This window comes from Meriones unguiculatus, chromosome 15, assembly GCF_030254825.1.
Source record: "Meriones unguiculatus strain TT.TT164.6M chromosome 15, Bangor_MerUng_6.1, whole genome shotgun sequence".
Lineage (NCBI taxonomy): Eukaryota > Metazoa > Chordata > Mammalia > Rodentia > Muridae > Meriones > Meriones unguiculatus.
Window position 1 is genome coordinate 35659281 of NC_083362.1, and position 21427 is coordinate 35680707.

Here is a 21427-nt window from a genome sequence, read left to right on the forward strand (position 1 = left end):
TTATAAACATGTATGAAATGTCAAGAAATAAAAAATTACTTATAACTTTAAGATGGATTTGCTGTAGTTACTAGGCATGCATTTATAAGAGCTTGACAAAAGTATGAAAAAAAAGTCATTACTTTGCATATGTGTGAGCGGGACACATTGAGCCACTAAGGCAGCAGTTTTCAAGCTGTGAGTCAAGACCCCCTTGGGGGTGTCATATTTCAGATATTCTGCATAACAGATTTATTTTGTATATCAGATATTTATACTACAATTCAAAACAGCAAAATCAGAGCTATGAAGTAGCAGTGAAATAATTTATGGTTGGACTCACTACAACATGAAAAGCTGTATAGGGTTGCAGCATTAGGAAGGTTGAGAGGAATTTTAAAATTGTATATGTACAGTGCTTAGCCAACTGCTTGGACCAAAAGAAGTACTCTGTAAAAAAAAATATTACCAAAATATCAGCATTGTTTGTCACTAAAACACTGAATTGTTACTGACAATTGCACTCATACGGTTTAATGTTGAGAAGTAGCCTCTTTTGTTCATGAATTAATGGGTAAACATTACTGAACTTTTCAATATTTTTTTTCTCCCTCCTAACAGATACATTAGATGAGCTAAGAAAAGAATACCAAGCATTAGAAAACCCAGAGACACCCAAAGCCAAGACACAGTCACCCTGACTTCACATAACCATGTGTGGCATTTGCTGTACCGTAAGCTTCTCTGTTGAGCACTTCAGTAAAGACTTAAAAGAGGATTTACTGTACAATCTGAGACGACGAGGCCCCAGTAGTAGCAAACAGTTGTTAAAATCTAATGTTAACTATCAATGCTTATTCTCTGGTCATGTTCTTCATTTGAGAGGTGCTTTGACTACCCAGCCTATGGAAGATGAAAGTGGTAACGTGTTCTTATGGAATGGAGAAGTTTTTAATGGAGTTAAAGTTGAAGCAGAAGACAATGACACTCAGATTATGTTCAGTAGCCTTTCTGCCTGTAAGAATGAGTCTGATATTTTGTCACTGTTCTCAAAAATCCAAGGTCCTTGGTCTTTCATATATTATCAAGCCTCTAGCCATTACTTATGGTTTGGTAGGGACTTTTTTGGACGGCGTAGCTTGCTTTGGCATTTTAGTAATCTGGGCAAGAGCTTCTGCCTTTCTTCGGTTGGTGCCCAGATATCCGAAGTTGCAGATCAGTGGCAAGAAGTTCCAGCATCTGGGATTTTCCAAATTGATCTCAATTCTGCTGCTGTTTCTAGATGTGTGATTTTAAAATTATATCCTTGGAAACACATTTCTAAGGAAAATGTTGTTGAAGAATGTGCTGATGATCTGACTCAGACTCTAGCAAAATTGCCACCGTTTGTGTCAGTGGTAGCAAATGAAGCCAAACTGTACCTTTCAAAGCCCATTGTTCCCTTGAATAAGAAGCTGCCTCAGGTTCCACTGGAAACTCGCTGTAGAAACTGTTCCAGCATTCCAGGAGCAAAAGAGACACTGGAGGTAGTTCTCACAGAACAACACACACAAAAAGTAGTTCAGCAGTTCATTGATGTCCTGAGCGTTGCAGTCAAGAGACGCGTCTTATGTTTAGCTAGGGAAGAAAACTTGGCATCAAAGGAAGTTTTGAAAACTTGTAATAAGAAAGCAAACATTGCAATCCTGTTTTCTGGGGGTGTTGATTCCATGGTGATTGCAGCCCTTGCTGATCGTCATATTCCTTCAGATGAGCCAATTGATCTTCTGAATGTGGCTTTTGTGACTAAACGAAAGACACCTATTCCTAACATCGGGAGAAAACAGCAAAACCCCCATGATGTCCCTTTTGAAGAGCCCACTCTGAATACTGCTGTGGCTCAAGATCCTGATGATGCTGAAGTGCCAGACCGAGTCACAGGAAAAGCAGGACTAAAGGAACTCCAGTCTGTCAGCCCTTCTCGAATTTGGAATTTTGTTGAAATTAATGTTTCTCTTGAAGAACTACAAAAACTAAGAAGAACTCGAATATGTCACTTAGTTCAGCCGTTGGACACAGTTCTGGATGACAGCATTGGTTGTGCTGTCTGGTTTGCTTCCAGAGGAATTGGTTGGTTGGTGACCCAGGATGCTGTGAGGTCTTACAAGAGCAGTGCAAAGGTATACTCTAACTGTTGCTCAGAATTGCTGAGACCTAATTTTAACTGAAGCTTTCAACATTTAAGGTTGCAAGCTAATACTGTATTTTAGTTACACTTTCTAATGCAGTGTATATTGTTTTTGTTTGTTGTTGTTGTTTTTTGCTATTTTCTTCTGATTTTCCTTCTAAAAATGTTAGGGCTATAACTTTTTAGGCTTTATGAGAAAATAAACCATATCTTCTCTGCCCTCTTTATCCTGTCTCTGACTTCCTTTGATCTTCTATATAGGTGATTCTCACAGGAATCGGTGCAGATGAGCAGCTGGCAGGTTACTCCCGCCATCGTGTCCGCTTTCAGTCTCATGGTCTAGAAGGATTGAATGAGGAAATACAAATGGAACTGGGTCGCATTTCTTCTAGAAACCTTGGTCGTGATGACAGAGTTATTGGTGATCATGGAAAGGAAGCAAGGTAACTCATTACTGATTTGTAGACTTTACACTACTTTTCCTTGGATACCGGTCCCATGCTAAACAGGAGCACTGACACTCTATCCCAACTTTATGTTATAAACACAGGCCAGAGCAAAGCTGAAGGAGCCAGGGAGGAGTTGCTTTTGCTTTGTTTTGCTTTGTTGATTCGTTTGTTGGTTGGTTGGTTGGTTGGTTGGTTGTGACTGGGTTTCTCTGTAAAGCCTTAGCTGTCCTGGACTCACTTTGTAGACCAGGCTACCCTCCAACTCACAGTGATCCACCTGCCTATGCCTCCCTGAGTACTGGGATTAAAAGCACATACCACCATGTCCAGCTTGAGCAATTGCTTCCTAATAAGCAACTTTGCAGTCATGTTCTAAGGTGATAGAATGTAAAATCTTTTTAGGACCATAATGTAAACAAGACTATAGAAGTGAAAGCAGACTGATATATTTCCAAGCACAGGCAGTTTAAGGGTTTGGTTTTGCACCACAAACCCACCATGAGTTTCTCCTCCCATGTTGTAGAATTTTGTTCCGTCTCTGCAGGTATGTCTCCTGTAGTAGTCTGTGGAGATCTCAGTCCTGGATTCCAGTCATTTGCATGTTTGTTTGTGTTTGTTTTTGTTTTTAAACATGTTTTAGTTGTAGATGTTGTAGATGGCCAAAATCTTCACAGAGACCAAGGCACTTTCATGTATACTTTTAAAATCCTGGGTTTGTTTTTACCTACAACATTTCTTCTGGTGATAGTAAAGACATACTTAAATTCAGCGTTTTAAACATTAAGGATGAAAAGAGATGTAATGGTATGAAGAGTAGGACTATGGAGCTAGGTATGATAGTTTACATTCAGCAGGCAGAGTTGAAAATCATGAGGTCAAGGCCTGGGTTATATAGCAAAACCCTGTCTCAAAAGTAAAAATGAGTGAAACTGTTTGAATAGCTAGTAAGTGGCATTTCCTTGAAAGGATTCAGCAGGAGAAGATCACATAAGCCTCATGAGAACAGGGACATCATAGTACACTTCCTCCCTCTATCTGACTGAGAATTGTCTTCACCTTTATTTCATGTTTCCACCCTTCCATTGTTAGGATTGCGTTTACCCAGTTCTTCATAGGTTGCCAATGCTAGTCCAGATTATATTGTCATTGCTGTTCTGTTTCTTAAGACTTAAGCATCAAGGGTTGAAGAAAAGGAAAAAGAAGCAAAAGGGCAGAATATTACTCAACATTCAGTTTCTGTAGGCATGCTCAAATCAGACATAAGTTAGGTTATTAAGGATCTCATGAATATACCAGGGCCATCCTCAAAGATACTATGAAACAACTTGAAATTACATCTTAATATCATAGACAACTAATTTATTTAGAGTTAGATTATTTAATGTTAATAAAATTGCCACATTTTAAAATACCTTTTCAGTGTGGCTTAATTTTAGCCATTAAAATATGTAAATATCATTAACAGACTTTATTTTTTAATAGTAATCACTGACAATTTTTTTAATGAATTTTAGATTTCCTTTCCTGGATGAGAATGTTGTATCTTTCCTAAATTCCTTGCCAGTTTGGGAAAAGGTAGATCTGACTTTGCCTCGTGGAATTGGTGAGAAGCTCATTTTACGCCTTGCAGCTATGGAAGTTGGTCTCCCAGTCTCTGCCTGTCTGCCAAAACGGGCCATACAGTTTGGATCTAGAATTGCAAAACTGGAAAAAACTAATGAGAAAGCATCTGATAAATGTGAAAGACTCTGGATACAAGTGAATAAATTGTAAGAAATAAAAATTTTTTAAATGTGGAAGACACCAAATTCTACATTAAAAAATCTCTCATGATTATATCATAATATGATTCCACCATGTAACAACATTTTGTGACAGTTATGTAAAAATAAACAACTACTGCCTTATTGTGGTTTCACAGTTTATTGTGTGAATTTTTACTTTCCCGTCAAAGCTCCTTTTGATCAGGCACATGAGCTGAGTTGGGTGGGTTTTCTAGATGCCCTCAGCATTGGAGTTCTCAGAAGAAAGCCTTGATATGTACAGGGTTACAATTGGTATTTCTGGAAGTTTCACCTGAGAAGTGGGGTGAAGTGAGCTGGAGGTGAAGCAGTATCAGGCTCTTTAAGGACTTGAGTTCCAGTTTGCGAATACTAGACAGGGCCTTTGGATGGAATTGCAAAGAGGGCATGGAAGATGGCTTTCGCACCCTAGTGCCTTTCCGTATGCATGTGTTCCATCTGGTTATTCCTGTTAAATTCCTGAGTTCTGTAAGCACACTGTTAACAGTGCAGACGGAGGGGCTTGTATAAGAGCTCACTTCTAAATGCCTGGAGAAGAACAGAGGCCCTGACTTGCACCGGGCATTTGAAGTGCCAATCTTATAGGACTGAGCTCTTCAGACTGGGACCTGACACTGACTCCTGGTAGACAATGTCAGAACTGAGTTAGATTACAGAGCTCACAGTGATACTTGGATACAGGCTGTGGGGGAAACCCAATGTCCTGTAGAAATGTGGACAGATTGTTTGCTCACAGTCTTCATAGGAGCTGTATCCACAAATAACTGAATTTGCTGTTATCTTCAAGAACCTCAGCTTGGGCTTTGTCAATTCCAGAACTAAAATTTTGAGAAACAAGCAATTTGGGCTTTATATGTTTGAGACTTAATACACTTGTCACCACTCATTTTCCTACTTTTAAAGAATTCTTTAAACGTTCTCTGGTCCCCCAATTCTTGTCCCATTCTTAACCATTCACAGATCAGTTAATTACCCAAGACCTGTTTTTTTCTGCACAGCACCAGAACTCTAAACAAATTTTCTCAGATTTCTGGGTGGAAATTCTGGTGAGTGGCAGTCCAAAAGCAAAGGTGCTGATAGAATTGGTTTCCTTGGAGTCATAGCCTGATGTGTATTTACATTATGATTTCCGGCTTGCTTATGACTAGAAATATATTGTTAACTTTACACTAAAAACGGAAATGGTTATTTACCCATCAAATGACTGTTTCTGTCACTGTATTGTGTATCAAACTGATAGCAATCTGACCAGCTCTTGCCTACCGCATCAAGATCTCACCACAGTTCAGTATCACTCCTACACTCTTGAGCTGTTAATCACCTTGTACTATTACTGTTTGGAATCTGTGAGCTGACAGGTTTGTGATCCTCTCATTTGAAGTAAAGAATTGTTAGGAGGCTGACAGACTAGCCTGACAGGCTTTCCTGTGCCCTGAGTTCCTGGTAAATGATGTTTCATGCATAGTGCCTACAATTAATAACTTCATTGCTCAATGAAAATTTCAAGGAGAGTTAAACTTCCTCTGACCAGGCAGCAGCAACTAACAAAAGTTGTCCATGCCCTTCTCTTACTCATGAAACAGATTCATTGGCTTCTGAGAGTTGTAGCTCTCCTCTGTTCTTCTGGGCTATTCCTTCATTGTCTTCTGACCCCAACCACCTCTAAATATATCACTGCATTCATTCTCTCCCTCTCCCTTTCTCTCCTCCCTCTCCCTTTTCTCTCTCCCTTTCCTCTCCCTCTCCCCTCCCCTTCTCTCTCTCCCTCCCTCTCTCTCTGTCTCTCTCCTCCCCTTCCTTCCTCTTCTCTCCCCTTCCTCCTTCCCTCTCCTCCCTGGACCCCTTTTCCTTTTTTTTAATATATTTTTTTAATTTATTACAATTTATTCACTTTGTATCCCAGCTGTAGCCCCACCCTTGTACCCTCCCAATCCTGCCCTCCCTCCCATTCCTCTTCCACAGTCCACTGATAATGGAGGCCCTCCTCCCCTTCCATCTGAACATAGCCTATCAGATCTCATCAGGACTGTCTTTCATAGTCTTCCTATGTGGCCTGGTAACAGGGGAAGGTAATCAAAGAGCCAGCCACTGAGTTCATGTCAGAGACAGTCCCTGTTCCCCTTACTAGGAAGCCCATTTGGAGACAGCTGCCACGGGCTACCTCTGTGCATGGGTTCTAGGTTATTTCCATGAATGATCCTTGGTTGGAGTATCAGTCTCAGAAAAGACCCCTAGGCCCAGGTTCTTTGGGTTGTTTTGCTCTCCTTGTGGAGCTCCAGACCCTTCCAGGTCTTTTATCTCCCTCTTTCATAAGATTCCCTGTACTCTGCCCAAAGTTGGGCTATGAGTCTCAGCACCTGCTTTAATACCCTGCTGGGTAGAGTCTTGTTCCTTGTTTTCACCTTCTTCTATCCTATTTGTTTTTCTGAATGAAGATTGAGCATCTTACCCAGGGTCCTCTTTCTCACTTAGCTTCTTTAGGTGTACAGATTTTAGTATGATTTTCCTATACTTTAGTATCTACTTATAAGTGAGTATATACCCTGTGTGTCTTTCTGCCTCTGGGATAGCTCACTCAGGATGATCTTTTCTAGTTCCTACCATTTGCCTGCAGATTTCATGATTTCCTTGTTTTTAATTGCTGAGTAGCATTACATAGCCCTGATTCCCCTCTCCAACTGACCTTTAAATGTTAAATTTCATAGGCTTCTGTCCTGAATGTTAACAGTATGCTCTCCCTTAGTGATTTCAACCCCTCCTCTGGGTTCAGTTATTTTAAGCTACATGTCTCACCCCAGCTGCCGTTTTTAATTCCGTCCGATACCTAAAAGATATGCCTGACATTTCTTTGTTTCTCTGGTACTTTAAGGGGAATTATGTTCCCAGCTGAACTGAATCATTTTGACACCCTCTTGCCACTGATAGAAACTCAGGGGTCACCCTAATATTTTTTTCAGCACATCGAAACTCTATAATGTGCTACCAATAGCCCACCTCAAATATCCCAGCATTCCGCTCTCATCACCACTGTCACCACACTAGCCTATACCTGACAGCCATTGTTAACACCTTAGCCCGGTTATCTCTGATAAATTCAAGATCGCGAACTGCCCCTCACCCAATTTTACCTATTCGTTTTGTGCCCTCGTCCCTCGATTTCAGTGCAGTGGTTTGTTTTCTCAAACTTGCAACACCACTCTTTCCCAGAAGAGCAATTTCAGCCATTATTTGGGTGTATAACTTCTATTTTCCAGACTAATTTTAAAAGTCATTCCACAGGCATCTGGATGAACGTTCTTTTTGGTGCTGTCAACACCTTACACCACATTGCCAAGCACTTGGGTTTTTGCCGTTTTCCCTGGAGCGGTGGTCTCCATCTTCTGGCATGGTACTTGGCTCATAATTGATGTTCAGTAAACGTTTGTTGCACAATAGTGTTCCAGACAGAGCCTCAGAGCCCGGCACTGGCCGGTGCCACCCAGGGTTTTTGTTGTTTTCTTTATAAGCAAGTGCAAGGTAGCCAAGACAGAGCATGGGGCTGGGCTGAGATCTACAGAGAAAGGTTAGTGGACCTGTCCTCATGGGATCAACAACAAGCCTGTGGCCTGGGGCAGTAAGTTCAAAGGTCTCCCCAGCCGCAGCAGCCCGTGCACATGCTCGGCCTGAGGGGCAGCCTCCCTGAGGCAGGCGCTAGGGACAGCTTTGCCAGGCTCTGGGGCTTCCCAGGGGTTCTCACCAGCCTTGGCCCATAGCACAGGAAAGACACTCCCCCAGCTTCTCTGAACATTTCGAGCTCTGGGGTTTTGGTGGGGCGGTTCAGGACCACCGAAAAGCCATTCCAAGCAACGGCTGTCTGCTCCTGATAATACCTTAGCCCTCTTCTAGACAGGAACAGCATTTCTAAATAGGCCTTTTCCATTTCTTTGTCCCTTTCCATATCTTTGGCGGTTGCTGCTAACTGATTATGGTCACAAGTCTTGGAGCAGGGTTCTGGTTCTGAAAACTGAACTCTAATCATGCTCTGTAATCTCCTAAATTTACAGGTCAGCATCTATGAAGTAGTAGAAAAATACCCTCATAAACTGGATTCTGTATGCAGTGTCAGCATTAACTACAAAATACAATTTTTCTACCCCAGTCCTGTGTGATCCAGAAACAGGTACTTTAAGAAGGTCTAAATGATTTTGGTGCAGGCTAAAATTATTTTAAATCACTGTATAATGGAGACCAATGACATTAAATAAGTAAAGTACTATGTTTTACATGTGCAAATCATAGATGCTCAGAAAAAGAGTAATAGTTATTATTGTGAAAGCAGCATTCAATTGCTTGAACCCTAATGGGGAAGTGGGAGGAAGAACTCAGATTACCAGGGAAGAGGGGGAGAGCAGGCAGGCCTCAGGAGCTTCTAGATGGGAAGGGAGTGTGGGAAAGAAGCAGGTAAGGGGGTGGGAAAGAGGGAGGGAGAAAAATCTTTACAATGAAGAATAAAATACACAGTAGTAGCTTTCAAATACAAACTTAACGTTTTTCTAAAATACAGCCACATCTCGTTCTGGTTAGCTTTTTTGCCAAGTGACACAAGTTAAGGTCATTTAAGAAAAAGAGATCTTAAGCATACGTGAGACTGGATGGAAAGGGCCCCGCCTCCTGGGGTGGCACCATTCCTGGGTACATGGTCGTGGGTGTATAAAAAAAGCAAAGTGAGAAAGCTTGAACTAGCAAGCTAGTAAGCAGTGTTCCTCTGTGATCTCTGCTTAGTTCCTGCATCCAAGTTCCGGCCTTGGCTTCCCACTGATGATGGGTTGAGCCCTGGAAATGAAATAAATCCTTTCCTCAACAGGTTCTTCTGGTTTATCACAGCAATATATGGGAAGTGTGTCAAACTATTTCATCACTGTATAAACATTGTAGAATGTTCTCACACAAACTAAGATGTTATATATAATCTTATGAGACCATGATCTATGTGGTTACTTGTTGGCAAAATGTATAGCACTGAGGATTTCTCAGTAAATTTTGACTGAAAATCAGAGCTTGTTTCTTGTGATACAATTAATTGGAGATTGAAAAGAAGTACCGATTGACCTTGAAATGATTAACTTTAGAAAGATGAAAGGTTCATATTCTAGAAAAATCCAATTTCATTTCCATGACAAACGTTGTCTTTTCCTTTGTTGCAGAAACTTCAAAAAGGACAAACTAGATTTAATTAGAAATGTTAAAATTATCAAAAAAAGGGTTACCTAGATTTGAACAAGTTCAAGATGAAGAAACCTTCCTGGAAAATTTAGCAGTGCAAAGAAATGCCTCTGCTTTCTTTGAAAAATACGATCGCAGTGAAGTGCAAGAATTATTAACAACAGCTCTAGTCAGCTGGTTGTCTGCCAAGGATGATGTTCGTTCTCAAGTAGAAATCCCGTGTGGACTCATGAATCAAATGAATAATGTAGGCTTCTCCACTGCTATCCTGTTGACTCCCGTGGACCCTACTGCCCAATTAGACTACAGGGAAGTTCATCAGATCTTACGGGAGTTAGCTGTTGGAATTTATTGCTTAAATCAAATCCCTTCAATCAGTTTAGAAGCTAATTATGATCAGAGTTCTTCTTGTCAATTACCTCCAGCTTATTATGATACCAGAATTGGACAAATTTTGATCCATATTGACTATATGCTAAAAGCATTGTGGCATGGAATCTACATGCCCAAAGAGAAAAGAACCCGGTTCTCCGAACTGTGGCGCACAATCCTGGACATTGATCCAGATGGGAAGCCTCAAACAATGAAAGATATATTTTCTGAGTTTAATTCAGCAGGTAAGAGAGTTTAGGATCTCTTAACTATTTTTTTCTCACTTATTTTATTCACTTTACATCCTTGTAGCCCCTTCCTCCTCCAGTCCCACCCTCTTTCCCCCTCCCTCCCCCTGCCCTTTTCTTCAGAAAATGGGAGCTCCCTTTCCCATCCACCCTAGCTCAACAAGTTGCATCAGGACTGAACATATCCTCTTCCTCCATGGCCTGTCAAGGCATTCCTGCCAGCCACTTTCTCCTATGCAAGCAGGTACCAGGTTTTTGTTTGGTTGTTTTGTTTTTTTGGTATTTCGAGACAGGGTTTCTCTGTGTAGCCTTGGCTGTCTTGGACTTGCTTTGTAGACCAGGCTGGTCTCGAACTCACAGAGATCCCCTTGCCTCTGTCTCCCCAAGCACTGGGATTAAAGGCATGCTCCACCATGCCAGGCTAGGAGGTATCAGTTACAGATAGCTTTTTGGTTATAAGACAAAGCTCATGTCCACTTCCTCCTCTCTGGGACTCCATCTGGGACCCCATCTGGTTTGAACCTGTGTAGGCCCTGTGCATGCTGCATATGTACATAAGTCCTTTTGTGATCACACATGGTTCTTAGAGGAAGTATTATTATATATTATATACATGCAAATTATCATATATGATATATATACATATAACCATATATATATATATATATATATGCACACATATATCTACATACATTATATACTTTAGGTAAGCTTATAAAGTATGTTGCCCTGTGGCTTTTTAAGATATTCTTAGGGTTATCTCTCTCTTCATCCCTTCCTCAGTTAAGGACCCCCCCACACACACACACACATTCCCCATTATACGTGACCCCTACTAGTCCCCTCCCTGGAACTCCTTTTCTCCCCTTCCCTTCCATAGCGCTTTTGTACTTTCCTGGCTTCTACTAATACTTCAGGTTGTGTACTCAGATCAAAACATACCCAAACATAACGGTTGCCAGTTCCATTTATTTATCTGCAAAATTCATTTTTTTCTTGACAGCTTCGCTAAACAGAATGCTACTGTAACATATGTACCCCATTTTTTTTCTTTTACTATCCATTCATCAACTAAAGGACATTTAGGTTGTTACCACATCCTAGCTATTGTAAATAAACATGATTGAGTATCTCTAGGGTAGGATATTGAGTCCTTTGGGCATATACCAAGGAGTGGCATAGATGGGTCATATGGTAGATTTACTTTTACATTTTTTTATTGTTTTTTTTCAAGATAGTGTTTCTCTGTGTAGCCTTGCCTGTCCTGGACTCACTTTGTAGACCAGGCTGACCTTGATCTCACAGTGATCTGCCTGCTCTGCCTTTCTGAGTGCTGGGATTAAAGATGTACACCACCATTCCCATCTGACCATGCTATTTTTATTGCTATAGCCACAGCTTAAAATCTGGAATGATATACTTCCAACATTCTATTTTTGTTCAAGACTGCTTTAGCTCCCCGGGATCTCTTGCAGTTTAGGATTTTTTTTCCTATTTTTGTGAAGAATGTCATGGGGATTTTGACTGGGATTGCACTGAATCTGTAAAATGCTTTTTGTTAGGATGTTAATTTTCAAAGGCCTTTTTTGTATTTTTTTTCTGTAACTCCATTCACATGGTTTATTATATTTATTTACTTGCATGTGTTGAACCATCCCTGTGTCCCTAGGACAGAATCATCATGATTTAGTGGTGGGTGATCTTTTTGGTATATGTTTTTCAATATACACGTGAATATTTTATTGAAAATTTTTGAATTTATGTTCATTGGAAATATTGGCCTGAATTTTTCTTTTTTGTTGTTCTTTACCTGGTTTGGTAATACTGGTAATCGAAGGAGTGTGGTGGGGGTATCTTCTGTTTCTATTTTTTGAATCATTTAAGAAGTATTGGTTGTAGGTCTTTAAAAGTCTGAAAGAATAATGCTGTGAATTCAATTGCTCCTGCCTGGTCTTTTTTACTATTTCAGTCTGTTTGCAATAAATAGTTGTTTAAGTTGTTGCTCTTTCTTTCTTGGTTTAACCTTAGTGATTTGGGTGAATCTAGAATTTATTCATTTCTTCTAGATTATTTTTTTAAACTTCAAATGGAGTCGAGGTTTTAAGGAATTCCATTACAATGTTCTGTATTTCTTTGTTATATGTTGTAGGATTTCCTTGTTCATCTCTGATTCTGTTAACCTGGGTCTCCTCGTTCTTTCATTTGGTTAATTGTGCTAATGGTCTGTTGATCGTGATTATCGTTTCAAAGAACTACCTCTTAGATTTGTTTTTACTTTACATTGTTTCTTTTGCATTTACTCATTAATTTCTGCTCTGATTTTTTAAATTATTTCGTGCCATCTATTGTGTTTGGGCTTAATTTGTTCTTGTTTTTCCCAAATGCATGAGTTGCATCATTAAGCCATTTATTTGTGGTTCCCCCTACCCCATATTTCTTAATGTAGGAGTTTAGAGCTATAAGATTATTGGGTTTTTATTTCTCTTAGTTCCAGCAATTAAAAAAAAAAACAAACTTTTTTTTTTTTACTAATTTCTTGGAAAGACTAGATTTATTTATTATTTTATATATAAGTGCTTTGCCTGCATGTATTCATGTGACCACATTTGTGCCTGCTGTCCACAGAGGTATGAACATGGTGAGAGATCCCCTAGTTCTCATATGGAGTTACATATGGTTGTGAGCTGCCACAGGGGTGCTGGGAACTGAACCCAGGTCCTGTGTAAGAACAACTGTTGCTCTTAACGACTGAGCCAGCTCTTCAGTCCTATTGCTTTATTTCTTCTTTGATACATTCACCATTTAGCAATATGTTCTTTAATATCCTTGCATTTGTGAAACTGCTAGAGATTCATTTGTTATTGATTTCAACTATTATTGAATTGTGATAAGATAAAACAGTCATTTCAGTTTTTCTAAATTTGGTAAGATTTAGTTGTTGTCCAAGTAGGTGACCTATTTTACAGAAATTTCCATGAGCTGCTGAGTAGAATGTATATTCTTTGGTGTTTTGTTAAAATATTATATATATCTTTTTAGGTCCATTTGAAGTGTGATGTCATTTAATTCTGATGTTTTTCTGTTTAGTTTCTGTCCAGATGTTTTATCTGTCTATTGGAGAAAGTGGGATATTGAAATCACCTCCTAATTTTGAGTTGGAGCTAATCTTTGTCTTTAATTCCTGTAGTACACCTTTGTGTGTGCTTGTGTGTGTGAGTGAAATTGGGTGCACTAGAGTTTGTTGCATGTATGTTTAGGATTATAATATGATCTTTATTAATTATTCCTTGATTAGAATGACATGTCCCTCTTTACATCTTCTGATTCATTTTAGTTTTAAATCTACTTTGTCAGATACTAGGATACCAGGAAGCAACACCTGCTTGCTCCCTGGTCTCATTTGCTTGAAATATTTTTTCTCAATCTCTCTACTTTAATGTGGTGACTATGTTTAAATCTAAGGTCAGTTTCTTGTAGACAACAGGAAAATGGGTTTTCTTTCATTTCTTTCTTTTAAGGTGGTTTTATTTTAATGATTCATCCATATGGCACCACAGAGCCAGGCCTCATGATCAGTCATTAAAATAAAACAGACACAAGGGAAGCTTTATTTCTTGGTGTCTACTTCCTTGGGCAGTCTTGATGATTTCCTCCTCCTTTGGCTGGATGTGCTCCTCCTGAAGCTTTCGTGCTTCCTTGGTCTTAGGCCTACGAGCCTCAGCCTGGCCAGCCAGGAGCTTCTTGCAGGCTTTGTGTGCCGTCAGCTTGTGGATTTGCTCCATGGGATCTGTTTTTGTTTTGTTTTGTTTTTTACATTTCCTTTGACCTTCAGGTATATGTCGTGATACACATAAAGATTCATAGTATCTCCTGAGAGAAGCTGGCACAGGATTCACATCCTTCTCATTCAGGGCATGTTCTCTGGCACTGGAGCATTGGCAGTACCCCTTCTCTTCCCTGTGCCCCAATGCCCACCTTTCCATTGTCCCAAGCTGTTTTTCTGACATAAAGCCCAGAAATGTATAGTCACAGGCTTCTGGATGATTAGCCTATCTTTGATCAGCTTCTGGGTCTGCTGGTGAGAGTTGGCATTGGAGAGTTGGCATTGGCATTTCTCATTTATAGCTCATTGAGGTCCAACCAGAACTTCATTTTACCATAGCAGAGGATACCAGAGGCAAGCCTCTCCTAAAGCCTGAGCATGCCACGGTTGCAACAGTGAAAGGAAAGCGGATTTCATGTATCGTCTTTTCATTTAAGCTGTGTCATTGTGGAATTGAGGACGTTGGCTTTTAAAGATGTTATTGAAATTTGTGTGTTGACTGCAATCATTTTATTGTGAATTTTATTTGTTTTGTTGTGTTCTTAATCGTAGTTTATGTTTCAGTAATTATAGCCTCATTTGTTTTCTTTATACATTCTTTCAGCTTTACTTACTCCTCTCTCTAGTATGTAGCATTGCTTCCACTATTTGCTGTAGAGCTGGTTTGGTAGATACGAATTCTTTTAGCTTGTTTATCATTAGAAAGTTTTTTCTTTCTCCTTCAATGATGGCTGATAGTTTTGGCAGGTAAAGTGTCTGGGTTTTCATCTTGGTCTGCTAGAACTTAGCGTACATGAGTCTAAGCTTTTCTGGCCTTTAAAGTTTCCATTGGGAAGTTAGCTGTTCTTCTGATATGCTTTCCTTTATATATGACTTGTGATTTTTCTGTTTAATATGCTCTCTCTATCCTGTATATTTAGTGCTTTAACTATGATATGATATGAAGCATTTCTTTCCTGGTCCTATGTTTTTATATGGATATGTCTCCTTAATTTGGGGAAGTGTTTTTCTGTGACATTGTTGAGGATTCTGTTCCTTCATCTTTGCCTACAATTCATAAATTTAGTCTTTTTGTGTCCCAATTTCCTGTAGATTTCTTTCATGTGACTTTCATGTGGCTAGAGTAAGGGTTGAAGTTGGGTTATGATTCCTCTGCTTTATCTTTAGTCCTAATATTCTATCTTCTACTTTATCTGTTCTAATGGCAAAGCTTTCCCCTAAGTTTAATTGGGTTCTTGAGTTTTTCCATTGTATCTTAATTTTAGCTTGAATTTTTTTCAGTATTTCCATCATCTTCTTTACTGAATTGTTTATAGAATCTGAATTTTCTTTGTCATCTCATTTAGCAATGTATTTATGCTTTCTTGGACATGATTCAGGAGTTTATTTCTATTCTCTTTAAGTTTACTGAGCCATTTGTGTCTGCTTTAAATTTGAATTCTCTGATCATGTTTAAGATTTTTTTTTTTTTAATTCTATGTCCTGAGAGTTCATTTGGATAATTTTCATTGGAGGACATTTCTATAGGGCTAGTGGATCTTGGAGGAGACGTACTGTATTGATCCTTTGTACTGTTTGTGTTTCTGTGATGTGACCTGGGCATATAGACTTCTTTTTTGGGTTGTATGTCTGATATGAGATTCTAGGCTGCCTCTGTTGAGTTGAAGTTTCGTTTTGTTTCTGTTGTTGCCCAAGTTTGGTTGGTTTCAGATCATATGACATGAGGAAATAGTAGGTCAAACTCTTCAGGTAGTGCTGATTTCAGATTGGCAGAATGGGGGTGATTCTCACTCAGTGATAACCAAGCAAATGTACATATGAGACAAAGACCACATCTGCTCAGGCTAGTGTGCAAGGTATACTACCTGAGATGTGCTTGGAAATGTAAGATGGCGTGGATGGTCTGAGATATTGGGCATTCATCAAGTCATTACAGCACACAGGCATTTCAGTTGGAGTATGCCTGAAAATTGTGGGCAATGAGAGAAGGTGAGGGTTCATGGAACTGTCAGGTTGGGCCAACACGTGGGATGTTCAAGTAGGGATAAGCCTTGAAGTATGTAGACAAATGATGTAGACAAAAAGGGCCTGGGAGACTCACTAGGCTGGGAAGGTACATAGGATACATGCCTAGAATAGGCCTGGTGTTGGAGACAGCCCGTTCCTTGACAATTTTATTCTTGTATATGATGCCCTTGCATTCATTTCCCTAACCCTTAACTCCCTCTCATCCTATCAATAGCCCCTTCTTTGCCATCCCCTTTCTCAGATTTATGAGCTTTGCTTTTACTTTGTGATCCACTTTGTTTAACCAGGGTCATTTGGGTAAAAATTGGAGCCTGGTGTAATCATCAGTGGGTATACAACTGAAGGTCACAACTCTCCTTTTTCGTGAATCTGTTATTAGCTATGAGTTTGGCAGTTAGAAGGTGATCCCAAGGCCCTCATCTTCGCCTGACTACTGAGGGGCACACTTTTGTGTAAACCCAGTGGAGGCATCCTCAACTGGAGATCATGATTGCAACAGCTATGTCTTGCCCAGAAAATGCAATAGTACATTTCCTTATCTCTTTTCTTTTATTACCTATTTCTCTCTTCTTTCTTTCTCTCTTTCTCTTTCTCTCTCTTTCTTTCTCCTTTCTGGGTTGAGCTGGAGCTACTCTGTATTCAAATGTTAGTTGATTGCCCCCTCATGATCCTTACTGCCCTAAGAACAAATTGTATGTATCCAAAATGATCTTGTGTAAACTTTGCCTCCCAAGAAGAAGGAAAGGAGGTCACCACGGGGTAACCAAGAGCACATGGCCAAAAGCAGCTTTCTCTGAGGATTAGCCTGATGGATCAGAGCAGCCCAAATGGAACATGTGCAAGTATTTGGGATTTTAGATGGGAAGCAGGCAAGATAGCTTAGCTGGCTGATTATGTGCCCAGCTGTAGAGCTCTAAGGCTTAAATCTGACAAGTTTCTGTGTCTTTTATTTATAAAACAGCGGGTTAAAGAATAAATGCTGCTGTATTAATAACCAGCATTAATTAATATTTACAGAATAATTAATTCCATTTCTTTATTTTTCTTACTGTGAAGGTTTAGTAGATATTACAAAAGATCCAGACTTTAGTGGAATCTATGATGAAGACATGAATGAAGATCCAACATATGATCCCAATAGCCCTGAAGAAAAGGCTGTATTTATGAAATATGCTGAGAATATTATGCTAAAGATGACATTCAGTACCACACAAATTCAACAGCATGAAAACGTCTTTATTTTTGAGACATCTTATTGGCTTACTAATGCTATAAAGTGCAATCAGGATTATCTTGATATTTGCACTTACCAGAGACTACAACAAAGACTGTATCTTCAGAAAAAAGTTATTCAAAAACACTTTGAGAAAAAAAAAGAAATCAGAAGAGGAATAGGCTATCTGAAGTTAATATGTTTTCTGATTCCATTTTTACTCGGTTTAAAAAAGAAGATGAAAGTTCCATATTTAAATAGTCTCCTTCCACCTTTTTCCGGTATGAAAATAAGCAAACATAGGCCCTATCGTTGCTGGAAGTTTTAGAAAATCATTTTTTAAAAAAGTAGTATGTATTTTCTCATTACTTTCCAGTAATAAAAGCTGATTATTATTATTATTATTATTATTATTATTATTATTATTATTATTTTTAGTCAACTAGTGTGGTGGCTTGAGTAAGAATAGCCCCCATAGGCTCAGGTATTTGAATCCTTGGTCATCAGTGAGTGGCACTACTTGAGAGAGATTAGGAGGTGTGGCCTTGCTGGAGGAAGTGTGTCACTGGGGTGGGCTTTGGGGTTTCAAAAGTTCAAGCCAGGCCCCAGTGTCTCTTTCTGCTGCTTATGGATCTGGATAGAGAACTCTCAGCTACTTCTCCAGCAGCATGTCTGCTGCATGCCTCTGTGCTTCCAGCAATGCTGTGGACTAAACCTCTGAAACTGTAAGCAAGCCCCAAATAAATGCTTTCTTTATAAGAGTTGCTGTGATCATGATGCTTCTCTACAACAATTGAACACTGACTAAGAAAAATGGTATACCTACTTAATTATTTATAGGGTGTCACTTTTGCTTAAAGTAGCTCAACGGAGTTTTTGTTGTCATTGTTTAAGTATGTTATCAAAATCAGAATTTCATTTACAATAATTGAGGAATTATATGTTAATATTTACCCATAGACATCAATCAGAATATTTTGATAATGCTTTTGAAATGTTTATATAGTGAAACCACAAGAAATGCTCAAACTGCATAAAATATTTTTTATTTAAAAAATGAAATACATAGGGTTGGAATGATGGCTCAGAGGTTAAGAACACTGGCTGCTCTTCCAAAGGTCCTGAGTTTAATTACCAGCACCCACAGTGTGGCTCAGAACCATCTATAATGAGGTCTGGTGCCCTGTTCTGCCCAGAAGGCTCACATGTGGGCAGAGCACTGTATACATAATAAATAAATAAATCTTATAAAAATGAAATACATAGGCGTGTATCTGTCTATCTATGTTTCTATCTATCTATCCATCTATATATCTTTCTTTGTTTCTTTGTTTCTTTTTCTTTGTTTCTTTCTTTCTTTCTTTGTTTCTTTCTTTTTTTCTTTCTTTGTTTGTTTCTTTCTTTCTTTCTTTCTTTCTTTCTTTCTTTCTTTCTTTCTTTCTTTCTTTCTTTCTTTCTTTCTTTCTTTCTTTCTTTCTTTCTTTCTGTGGACCTAATGGCATATGCCTCAAGTCCTGTCTACTCACAACAAAGGCAAAAAGATCACAAATTCAAGTCTAACCTAAATTCAAAGTTAACGTAGGCCACCTGGTGAAACAGGGATAGGTATGTAGCTCAGTGACAGGCTACTGTGTGTGCTAGGCTCTGAGTTCAGTCTCTGGTACCACAAGTGTGTGTGTGTATTTGTGTGTGTGCATGTATAGAGTGAGGAAGAGAAAACAAATAATTTCATAGTCACTAATTGCCAAATTTTAATTTCATATAGATTTTTCACTTTGTTTACATGAAGGATAATTAGATACCTAAAATACAATTATCTATGTGTTCACATTTTCAATTATAATTTGTTTTTATTTCTGGAGATGACAAGGTCAAGACAGAGAGAGAACTGCCTCCATTTATTTATGGACGAGATTTTAAATGCCAGAATTTCGACTACAAAGAAAATCAATATTTCCATGTTCACGGAGGGATTGAATTTGATATCAGCACGAATCCAGTTGAGAGTGCTTTGGATGACTTTAAGGTTTCTGAATTATTTGTATTTCTGAGATGTTTTGTTCTTTCTGCTGTTTATATAAGTTTTCACTGAAAAAGAGAGACTTGTTAGACACCAGACAGGTCTCTAGACAATTATTCTCACAGGTCACTATCTTTTCTCAAACAGTATTGAAACAAACATGAACTGAGTGCAGCTACCTCTGAGCAACTGTCTTGGAAAATTAGCTGGTAAATAAACCAGACACAGTTATTTTCATCACAGAATTTACAGATTTGAAATGAGCAGTGTTTGTCTTTGGATAGTTAGCTAAAGTACACAGCAGAAACCCACACATGGCTGATCATGTGGCACATACCTGAAATCCCAACAGGGTAGAGGATCATGAGTTCACATACCTGAAATCCCAACAGGGCAGAGGATCATGAGTCCAAAGCCAACCAGCCACACATCAGAGATGACTTCATTAAGAAAAAAGAAAAACAAACAAATAAATAGATTCATTCCTGAACGATTATGCCAATCCATCTACATTTTTCAAATATTATGAAAAGAAAAAAGAGAGTCTTGAGTTTGAGAAGACTGACCCCTCACCAGGAACCTGGTGGTGTCATACACCTCAGTGTCCTCTCTTGTCTGTCTGGTGTGTATTATATAATATCATAGTGATAATATATTTTCTTTTTCTTATTTATTCTCAAAGTATATGAATTGGATATACACAATTATCAGATTTCTCTGGGGCATTATTTTTCATTTACATGTATACAATTTCATATAAAGAAACTTATAATTATTAAGTTTGCTTAAGGATTTTTTTAAATGTGTGATTTGTATTTTAGGAAAATATTGAAAAAATACGAGAGTGTGCTGCTAATACCTTTGCAGAAGATTCAGGATACAAAGAATTTTACTCAGTACCAGTTATGGAGTTTTATGGAAAGAGGTGAGGAGCTTTCCATTTAACCAGCCACAACTTGCTGAATGTTAGTAGAAAATGAGAACGTGTCAACATGCAAAGCTAGTTTAAACCTTTAGAACGGCAATCCTAGAACAGTGATGATGTGAATGACAAACTCAAAAGAGTACTAACTGGTTATTACTTCACACACTTTAATATATCCTGCCTTAGAGCTTGCACTTAATTCATATGAGGAGCATAAGCCTTAAGTAGGGATGGAGTAGGGAACCAAATTCTGAGGGGCAGCCAAAAGCAGTAGACATAGCACACACCATTTCGTTTCCATAAGGACTGTCTTAGTAGTTCCAAACCCTCTCTGGCAGACCTTGCTATGCCTTTCATCTTCTGAAAATGGTATGGTTCCTCCTGTGCTGGTAGGACCTTGATGTACTGTGTTCTTTTATTTCATCATGGATACTGAAGTTTGAAAACAAAGGTTATAGAGCTCAGAGAAAATATTTGGACTAGAGGTGAAGGAAAGCACATAGGAAGGTTTCTTTGCTTGTTTGTTTCTCCTGGCGGCACGGAGGTAGCTAAGATAAGAGGACAACGCCTGGAATTCTGGAGGATAGAAGTTTCAAAGACATAATAGCAGAGACGTGGGAGAGAGAGCAAAGGAGACTGGGAGGGTATAGCTTACAAGGAAGAGGACCAGGAGACTGTGACATTGTAGCAGGCACATGGTGTTGTGTGTAAGAATATGAGATAGTAAAGCATCAAATAAACCAAAAATGACAACTCAAGAATGAAGAGCTCCCTCTAAAGTTGTCTGGGATTTGGTAAGAGAATTTTAATGAGACTGTGATTTATGAATACTATTTGTAGCAAGTAAAATAGGAAAGTGGGAGAAAGTTAATAAGATGGAAAGAGGTGGAAATAAAAATTGTACATTTGAAAAGATGCATGAGGATGAGGAGAATAAGAGAAATGAGGCAAAGGGAGTATAAAGACAAAGAATGAAATGTGATGGGTCTATTTGCTAATGGCAAAGCCAGGGACCATGTGATCACAATTCTGAAGGAGGAAAAGCAGAATATTTGAGGACCTGTGTGAGGAGGCGCCTCTTCACCACATGCAGAACCCATGGAAACATCTTGTGTCTTAAGTGGGTCATTATCTCTTTGTATGAGGAAGCTCCTGCTCAAAGATTCGGCACACACTAAATATTCCATAGACAGGCCTTG

General features: G+C 39.0%; 2 protein-coding genes across 3 annotated transcripts in view; both read left to right on the forward strand.

The window, feature by feature from the left end:
• The first annotated feature begins 692 nt into the window (after nucleotides 1-692).
• Asnsd1 (asparagine synthetase domain containing 1) lies at nucleotides 693-4502 on the forward strand. Its single transcript, XM_021644117.2, has 3 exons — nucleotides 693-2138; nucleotides 2408-2589; nucleotides 4110-4502. The coding sequence occupies exons 1-3, from the start codon at nucleotides 693-695 to the stop codon at nucleotides 4366-4368; spliced, it is 1887 nt and encodes a 628-aa protein (XP_021499792.1). The 3' UTR covers nucleotides 4369-4502.
• Nucleotides 4503-9615: 5113 nt separating this feature from the next.
• Ankar (ankyrin and armadillo repeat containing) overlaps nucleotides 9616-21427 on the forward strand; it is a 46481-nt gene continuing 34669 nt past the window's right edge. For both annotated transcript variants that reach the window (XM_021644109.2, XM_021644108.2), the window contains exons 1-4: nucleotides 9616-10216; nucleotides 17127-17564; nucleotides 19146-19309; nucleotides 20125-20228. In XM_021644109.2, the coding sequence (XP_021499784.1) occupies nucleotides 9616-10216; nucleotides 17127-17564; nucleotides 19146-19309; nucleotides 20125-20228 (1307 nt within the window). The remainder of the gene's footprint in view (nucleotides 10217-17126; nucleotides 17565-19145; nucleotides 19310-20124; nucleotides 20229-21427) is intronic.